The sequence below is a fragment of the Hypomesus nipponensis genome, chromosome 6 (genome assembly GCF_054491055.1).
Source record: "Hypomesus nipponensis isolate SF chromosome 6, ASM5449105v1, whole genome shotgun sequence".
Lineage (NCBI taxonomy): Eukaryota > Metazoa > Chordata > Actinopteri > Osmeriformes > Osmeridae > Hypomesus > Hypomesus nipponensis.
This window is the reverse complement of record NC_140366.1, coordinates 10,940,912-10,950,499: the sequence shown is the minus strand read 5'-3', so window position 1 is coordinate 10,950,499 and position 9,588 is coordinate 10,940,912. Positions and strand designations below refer to the sequence as shown.

Sequence of the window (9,588 nt, the reverse complement as noted above, 5' to 3'; positions counted from 1 at the left end):
CTTGATCGTTTTCTTGACATAAGTTCAACAAAGAATGCGTCTTAATTTTTCTTCTTGAAGGAAAATCAGACCTATGTTCCGATTTGTTTCTAAAGTCTGGTTCCCCGGAATTCCCCTAGGTGGCACTATACACTAAGTGATGTTGAACACGTCAGCGACGATTTCAACTAGATTTAAAGGCCTCTATTTATCCATGTGTCTTGAGAGACGGTGCATGTCTCATTGATAAGGTAAACCTTAATTACTACTCAATACATAGTGACCTAATTCACATAGACCTGCCTACACCGAATAACTCACTTAAAATTCACTTTGGACAAAATGTCCTGATAGAAAAAACTATCTTTCCATTTAGTAAGTTAAGACATAATTAGTTTATTCGTCTTAATCGATATAATCATACAATTAGCTTTTTTTTATTTTATTTAACCGAAATTTTTCTATTAATACCTTTATCTCATCTGGACTTTGTATTCCAATATGATTGAATTCTGACAGGAGACTTTTTAAAGCTTCCTGTGTCTGGACAGGAGTGTGGGCTTTTAAATTGCCCTGAATAAAGAAATACAGCAGGTGCATGTCTTTTTTTGCAGATGCTCTTATTATGTCTTCGGATGTCTTCATGTCAGTACTTTTAGGTTTGAGATTATGTAAGATTACCGTAACATCAAAGACTGCAATTTAAATGAATTCTGAAAGAAAAAAATATAAATCTGAAATGTATTGTCTTGGCCAATCATTGTTGTATAAGCAGAATCTGCTAGGGCCTATGTAATATTACTGTCTAGATACATGTACATGTAATGGGGCCACCAACTCACTCAAGTATAAACTGGCGAGATGTTATGCCCTCAACTTCAGAATGCACTCAAATGTGTTGTGTGTTGTATTTCCATGGACAGTATTCCTGACCTGAAGGGTTATTATTAATCATGTCTTGTAACCAGTCATAACGAGCTTGTGGACTTCATTTGTCTCTACCAATATACTTGAACGTCTTCACTGACCCATTGTCATGTTCTTTGGTCATTCCTTAAACTGCTCTGTTGCCAGTTATCTGGACACAGATCATCCAGGAGGCTGAAGGCCTCGTCAGGTTAGCCAGTCTAGGACCAGGCTTTATAGAGTGGAGAAGACTCTCATGAGCAGTGTGTGCAGAAGGTAGCCTAGTGTGTGTGTGAAACTAGACCGTGCATCTGTTTGCATTCAAACTGTGTGTGAGTCCAAGCTGTGTGTGTGTGTGTGCGTGTGCGTGTGTGTGTGTGTGTGTGTGTGTGCGTTTTAAGCCTAGGCCGTGTGAATGTGCAAGGCCAGGCTGTCTATGTTAGAGATAGACGTGTATCCGGTCCTGCCAGTGTTTTCACCCCTCCAAGGGTCTCACAGACTACAGACATGATTATATCTTCTCTCTGATGATCAAGGTGAGGATTGGGTGAGGGTAAAGGTCATTGTTTGGGAGCAATACAACATAACCACAGAGCACTCACTTGCCTCCTCTTCTCAAAGCCATTCCCCATGCCAGTGAACCCACCCCCTCTAAAGTATGGAGCATACATAGGTGTCTGTGTGTTTAGCAGGCCTTCAGTGTTTCTTTTGATGACATGTTCATACTGAAGACAAACTAACCTTCCTTCTCCCTCTCTACCTTTCTCTCTGTGTGTGTAGCTAAGGCTCGGTGAGGATGGGTGACTGGAGTGCTCTGGGGAGGCTGGGGAGGGATTATCTTTGTGTATACGCCGACGCTCCTCTACTTGGCGCATGTGTTCTACCTGATGAGGAAGGAGCAGAAGCTCAACAGAAAGGAGGAAGCGCTGAAGGTGCTTTCCACTGAAGAAATTCCCCTGAAGAAGATTGAGATGAAGAAGCTGAAGCACTGAAACAATGTTGCCAAAACATTCTTAGAATGCTGTTTTCACTTTAACACCACAACACTTGATCAAACACCGAACTTGAATGCAAACTCAGCAAACCGGTCTAATAACAAATGTCATGACATTCTGTCTCACACAGAATTTGTTTTTACAGTCTAGTCTTAGATCAATATGTTTTACTAACCCGTAAAATGGAACGTGCTCTCGTTTGCCTATAGTCTGAGATAAAAAAAGAAAATGACCTAGTCATCGAATATATACATTTTATTTACTTCACTTTAGCTCAGTGTAGACTTTACATTTCCATAATCCTGTTGGTTTCATTGAGTCTGGAAAATCACGGTAAATCAAGCCCACCCCAAGTGCTTCATTGAAATACATTACAGTCTAAAATCCTTCTTACCCAAAATCATAGAGGTCTCCCTTGAAAAAAAGATTCTTAATCTCAATGAGTTTCTCCTGGTTAAATAAAGGTTATAAATATATTCCTTTATTTCAAATATTGTGCCACTGATAGTACATTCATAGATTTGTAATGTATGTGTTACTAACATGTAACTTAAACACTCCATGTGTCTGCCTCTGTGTTATCCTTGTCACATAGTGTAGTCCTGTCTATAAACACCCTCTGCCCTCAACCCAAAGCTCTTCATGTTGTGCTTCCATGTGCTTCCTACTGAGTTCACAATACAAATCCTGACAGAATGAGAGCCTACTTTACTGACACCTGTTCAGACCAGCTGGGAGGAGGAATTATCAAAGTCAAAGGGAACTTTATTGTCTATCAAACCATGCAACAAGTAATTACACTTGAAATTGCGTTTCCCCATGCTCCAAATGTGTAAGTAATACAACATGTTAAATCTGACATACCTGTGCAAACATACATCAACAGGTTAATAAACAACATAGATAAGAACAACAGATAGGAGTAAAGTGTAAAGTGCTGAATAGCAGCATGGATACTACACGTTATTTTGCATATGAAGTGCATAGTGCAGACATTGAACTTAGAGTTAAAAAAAGAAATTAATTAATCAGTTGATCTTTAGTGGGTGTATGTGGTGCAGGAGCACCTGTTCATTAGGTTTCCTTGAGTGTGTTGAGTCGATTGATGGTCTGTGGGGAAAATATGCTGCTGAGTCTGGTAATCTTGCATCGCATGCTGCGGTAGCGCTTGCCAGATGGTAGGAGGGTGAACAGTTTGTGTGCTGGGTAGGTGGGGTCTATGGTGATGGTGATGGCTCTCTTGTGGCAGTGGGACAGGTACATGTCCTGAATGGATGGTTGGACTGGTCTGGTGATCTTCTCTGCTGTCTTCACCACTCTCTGCAGGGCCTTCTGAAGAGGAGCAGAGCGGCAGCAGGTCAGAAGGTGGGAGCTCAGCTCTCCTCATCCGGCGAAGGAAGTGGAGGCGTTGCTGTGCCTTCTTGACCAGAGAGATGATGTTGGTGGACCATGTCAGGTCATCTGTGATATGCACCCCCATGAACTTGGTTCTTTTCACAGACTCCACAGCAATGCCATTGGCCGCGTTTCCCAGATTTGATCGTTCTTAAGGACTTAAGAAGGCTCTTAAGAAGGGTTCGACTAAGAAGGAGCGCTAAGATAGGGGTGTTTTCCAGACGCATTCTTAACTGCCTTCTTAAAATCCCGCCAAAGAAGCTTCTTAAGAAGCTCTTAGTGGGAGCTGTCCACCGCTGTGGGGTTGAAACTAAATCAATCGATGCCTGACGCGGCTGCAGTGAGCGTTTGGTCGCTAAGAAGGCTGTTAAGAGTGGGTCAGGCTGATCTTACATTTCCTTCTTAGTGACAGATCTTCTTAAGCTAAGAACGACTCTGGGAAACACGTCCTTCTTTCACAGCGCTCTTAAGAACGCTCCTAAGAAGCTCTTAGAGCTTAAGAGCTTCTTAACGAATCTGGGAAACGCGGCCATTAATAGTAAGTGGCGTGTGTGGCATGTGATTCTTCATGAAGTCCACAATTATTTATTTTTTTGACGTTCAGTTGTAGGTTATTGTTTTCACACCTGCGATTCCTAGAGTTGGAAAGGGAAGTCACCACATTTATGTATCCTGAGTTTGACTCCTTGGTGTGTTTGCGGTTTTGCCTCAACCAATCAGACTTGGATTCAAATGGAATATTTGGAATAACCAGTTTTATCAAACAACTTCTACCTGGAAAAAGTTTAATAGTGTCTCCTTGGCATGCATGGCATCCAACCAGGAATGTCAACTTGATGGATTATGTGATTATGAGTATGTGATGGGCTTCATATCCATGTGCATGGAAGATGTGACCATCAAAAACATCACCACGAGAGCCAACAAAAAACCTTGGTTCACCAGTGAGGTACGTGAGCTCCTGAGAGTATGGAATGCTGATTTCAAGTCTGGGGACAAAGACGCCCTCCGATCTGCCTGGGCCAACTTGAACCGGGGCGTGAGAGCAGCCAAGCGAGCCCATGGACAGAAAATCCAAGCATGTTTCACAGACTCAAAGGACCCCAGGCGCTTGTGGCATGTGCATTACAAGGAGACACTATTAAACTTTTTCCAGGTAGAGGTTGTTTGATAAAACTGGTTATTCCTAATTCCATTTGATTCCAAGTCTGATTGGTTGACACAAGACCGCAAACACACCAAGGAGTCAAACTCTGGATATATAAATGTGGCAACTTCCCTTTCCAAATCTCTAAAGCAGTTCTACAATTCAGATCACATTTTCATCAACATCATTCCTCTCTATTCGCGAGAAAGAAGACATGTTTTTCTGAGTTAAGGTAGGCACAAGGTGAGTTAACAAGGTTGATGTTGTAATTAATCCAGAAAATGTTATGGAAGGAAATCTTTCCTTCATAGTTATTATGCCATCTAACAACATCACAAAACTTGTTTTCTGTAAAACAAAAAAGACAGACTTTTTGTATTGATTGTTTTACAATTAAAAACTATCAGCTTTCACCCCTCTATACTGTTTACTGCTATAAACTGTAATCCCCTTCCTGTTTTTAGATTTCAGTTTTTAGACTAAATTTACATCAGATGGTTTTAAAGTCACTGGTTTCGTCTGTTTGAATTGAACGAGACCAGACATTCAAAGCAGATTGTATAAATCTTGAAAGTATTTGAAAGGATGTAAAAATCATATTTAGACCGTTGTTGCTTTGAAACCTCCCTCCCTCTGTGTTTCTTTATATTGAAGAAACACTAACCTTCCTTCTCCCTCTCTATCTTTCTCTCTCTGTGTGTAGCTGAGACTCAGTGAGGATGGGTGACTGGGGTGTTCTGAGGAGCCTGCTGGACCAGGTCGAGGCCTACTCCACCGCAGGAGGCAAGGTCTGGCTGTCCGTCCTCTTCATCTTCAGGATCCTGGTCCTGAGCACGGCCGTGGAGTCTGCCTGGGGCGACGAGCAGTCCGCCTTCAAGTGCAACACCCAGCAGCCCGGTTGTGAGAACGTCTGCTACGACAAGTCCTTCCCTATCTCGCACGTGCGCTTCTGGGTCCTGCAGATTATCTTTGTGTCTACGCCAACGCTTTTCTACCTAGCATATGTGTTCTACCTGAGGAAGAAGGTGGATAATCTCAACAGGAAGGAGGAAGTGCTGAAGGCGGTGCAAAACGACGGCGGCGTGGACAGCCCCCTGAAGAAGATTGAGATGAAGAAGCTGAAGTATGGCCTGGAGGAGCACGGCAAGATCAAGATGAAGGGCACCCTCCTCAGAACCTACATCGTCAGCATCTTCTCCAAGTCTATCTTCGAGGTGGGCTTCCTGGTCATCCAGTGGTACATCTACGGTTTCAGCCTGGCAGCTGTCTACACCTGTGAAAGGGCGCCCTGCCCGCATCGCGTCGACTGCTTCCTGTCCAGACCCACGGAGAAAACGGTCTTCATCATCTTCATGCTGGTGGTGTCCCTAGTCTCACTGCTCCTCAACGTCATCGAGCTGCTTTATGTCATCAAGAAGATCACAGACCGGGTCAAGGGTAAGCAACCCGCCACCATCTACACTCAGCCCCAACTCCAAGGATTTGCCTGACACCAAGTAGGCTGTGGCAACCAAGGGGCGTAGCCAGGTGCAAACAGCATAGCACTACTTAAAAGCACGGTTGGTTGGATGAAAAAGTTGGTGTTTATTTAAATAAACGACCAAACAAAACACAAAAAGAAATTAGATTCTTCCACGGTTGAGGGAACGGTCTGGACTGGTCTGGCAGCTGGTCTATCTGGACCCCCTCTCCTCACTGAAAAAACACAAAGTAGGTGTAGGTTAGATTACATCCATATATACTATGTGTTGGAGTCTTTGCCATCCATTTCAGGGCATGGTCCGTGACCAGGGTAAAGCAATGCTTCAGGAGGTAATAGCGCAGCTTGTCGAGGTGGCGAGTGCCTCCTTTTCCACTGTGGAGTACGTCCGTTCGTCAGGCAGGTACTTCCTGCTGATATACATTATCGAGTGCTTCTCGCCATTTCGCAGTTGAGATAGGACTGCCCCCAGCCCCACTTCCGACACAAGGAAAGGTTTCCTTGTCAGGTCATGCAGTTGGCCTGCCAATGTTGGGTACAGGGGAATGAACTGTTGATAGTACCCTACCAAGCCAAGGAAAGATTTCACTTGCCGTTTGGTCTCGGGTTGTGGCCACCTAAGGATTGCTTTTACCTTGGCGTCCTGGGGCCTCACGTTGCCTTTTCCTATGCGGTAGCCCACGTATAAGGCCTCATCTAGGCCTAGGCTGCACTTCTTGGGGTTTGCTGTGAGTCCTGCCCGGATTTGGTGGCATAGTCAATGATCACCAGGATGTATCTGTGGCCTCGGCTAGTCTTGGGGAGTGGTCCTACAATGTCCATGGCAAGCCATTCAAAACGGCTCTTCGATAATGTGCAGAGGGATGAGAGGGTGTCTGACCGAGGGCCGTGGGGCAACCCTTTGGCATTCTGGGCAGTCTGCACAATAATCTGCAACCACTCGTTTCAGGCCAGCCAATAAAACTGGGCCTCTATCCTCTCCTGAGTTTTGTCTATCACCAGATGAGCCCCCAGGAGGTGCGAGTGGGGGCATACAGTAGGTGTTGGTTAGATTACAGAAGTATACTATGGGTTGGAGTCCAGCTCCTACTCACTTCTAGCGACCCCCCCTGCGGCAGGGCTGGCCCGCCTTTTATGGTGTGGCCATCCTCCATTCCACTCATGAGCTGTACTTGTGTCTCCTGTGGGGGCGGCACCCGGACATACCTTTTCCTGATCACCTGACCCCGGGCTTGCCGGTGTCGCTGCCCAAGGTGCTGATCGGAGTGCCTGTGGTGTCTACTGGGACGCTGATCATGGTGCTGCGCCCCAGGGTTGCCACAACGCTTACAGCAATGGCTGCTCCTCCTGCCAACATCTACCCCCTCCCAGTGGCACTCTCAGCCCCACCACAAAGGATCTGCCTGACACCACGCCTACTACAATGGCTTTTCCTCCCCCACAATACCCTTTTCCCCCATGTCTCCCCCAGGGTACAAGTTAGCCACGGGCGAGAGGGCCAACTCATACTGCAACGAGCAGGCCAATGAGCAGAACAGGGCCAACTACAGAACGGAACAGAACCAGCTGGGCCAGAATGGCAGCACCATCTCCAACTTGGCCCGCAAGAGCAGCCGGTGCCGCCCGGATGATCTAAACATTTAGCCCCTCCCCCTCTGCTCCTACATTCTCTAGGCAACGAAAGGGCAACTGGCCGAGCCGGAGAACCAGGACGTTAGAGTGTCAAAGTGGACATGTTATAGTTTTTTGTTTGTTTTTTTACAAATGTGTCCCATTGGGGGCAACTAGGGCAACAGCGATCAAGAGACTCTTAGGTGATAAAAGAGACGTTGGTGGTATTTCACAATGTATTGATGACTAAGCTAGAGGACCAGAGTGTTCTGATACCTGGCCCACAGAATCAGTCTATGCCTGGTGGTGTTTTGGTTGAATGATCTTTTTCTCTTTTCTTTTTTTCTGCTGTATGATACATTCTTATGACCAAACACAATGACAACATTCCTATATAAAAGTGTTTTACTTTGCAAGATGCATCTTCTCTCTCAATGTCTTGGAAAGTAGTTTAGTCAGAAAGACCTCATGACACCGACATTTTATCTGAGAGAGTATCTTGTTTGACAGAAAGGCTTTATTTGTTGGCCTTTTCATGTATGTTTTTAGTTTTCTTTCTTGGGGGTGGGTAAGAGTGGTTTGGGGGTGGTAGAGGATGAGGGCAGTAGAATGATTACGTGTGTTTCAACTTTGTTTTTAAGTGATTTTTTTTCATTTTCCAACTCAATGTAAAGTTTCTCCTTGAGAAGTAGATGTTTGGTACAATTTCTCTAAACTACTTGGTCATGTAATGTAAAACTTACTCAACATAATAATGGGTCAAAATTATAGTTATACAGTAATAATTAGTTGGATATTAATGTGAGAAGAAACTGGTGTGACTGGTGTGTTGTGATTTATAGATCTCAGATCAGTTTTGACCCGTATCATCATCATTCCATTCACATATTTAACTTAACAGCAGAGCAAATCAAGAAACATATGTGACTGATATTTCCCTGTTTAGAGGATGGTCACCCACTGACCTTATCCATCCCAGATAAGAAAAAAAAGAGTCTGAAGACGAAGAGCACAGACAGCAAGACCATCGACACCATTGTGGTGTGGACCTGAACCTTGTCCAGAAGAGAGGCCAGGAACGACCACTCCCCCATGATGACAGGGATGCTGCTGAACACAGGACCAACAATGTGATCAACACTGTGATTTACAAGTTCTCTAGTAATGTGATTTACAAGGCAATTTACAATGGGATTTACATGGGGATTATCAGTGGGATTTATATGGTGATTAACATTACGATTTACATGATTATTCTTGCATTTAGATGATTACCATGGTCATATAGGGAGAAATTCAATAGGTAACTTGATAAATTGACACAATGACCGCTATATTACTTATTTGTATAGAAATTCTGGAATATGACATGATTTTTTAAAATAAAATAAAAACATTAAAGTTGCACACTTAAGACAGAACTGTTGGGCCTATGTACAATGAATGTGTTTCAGGAGAAGTTTACAGTTGGCTAAAAAGCTTGATACAATGTATGTTGATTCAACTCATTTGGTAGAGATGCCACCTGTAGTTTTATAACACCTAACTAGGAGACATGAGACAGGAAGTCTGGGTGACCTGAAAGAGTTCTTGTCACCTGGGGAGAAGAGGCAGTTGTTCCGAAGACAATGTGGATTCAACTGTATTGTTCTAAGGATTTAACCAATGACAGAAGAGATTTGGTATAGCTTCATGTTTGTAGGATGGACCAATGACTTTTGAGAACTGGCGTATCTATAAAATGGTCTGTTGAAGAATGTTCTGGGGGGTTCAGGGCCATCAGCTGAGTAGTGCTGGTGTGCTGGATTATCCCGGTTCCATTCTAGAATGCTAGATGGAGCTGTATGGAATTGTCTTAGTGTTATTGTCTTTTTTAAAACTGGTTGTTCCCATCCTTGATTGTGATTGGCTATATCGCGTTCCATGCCGTTGTAAAATTAAGCAATAAGCCCCAATAGGCCGTGGTTCGCGGAGTGCCGAAAACCCCCTTACCTGTTCTAAAATCAGCGTAAACCACGGACTCGCGGGGTTTATTGCTTTTCTAAAACTGTTACTACAAATATTTGATATGGTTT

At 44.0% G+C, this 9,588-nt stretch overlaps 1 protein-coding gene across 1 annotated transcript; it reads left to right on the top strand.

Moving 5' to 3' along the window:
- Window positions 1-5,141: 5,141 nt before the first annotated feature.
- Window positions 5,142-9,561, top strand: LOC146287028 (gap junction alpha-1 protein-like). Its single transcript, XM_084699284.1, has 2 exons — window positions 5,142-5,859; window positions 8,460-9,561. Exons 1-2 carry the CDS (start codon window positions 5,142-5,144, stop codon window positions 8,564-8,566), a joined length of 825 nt encoding a protein of 274 aa, XP_084555410.1. The 3' UTR covers window positions 8,567-9,561.
- The last annotated feature ends 27 nt before the right edge of the window (window positions 9,562-9,588 follow it).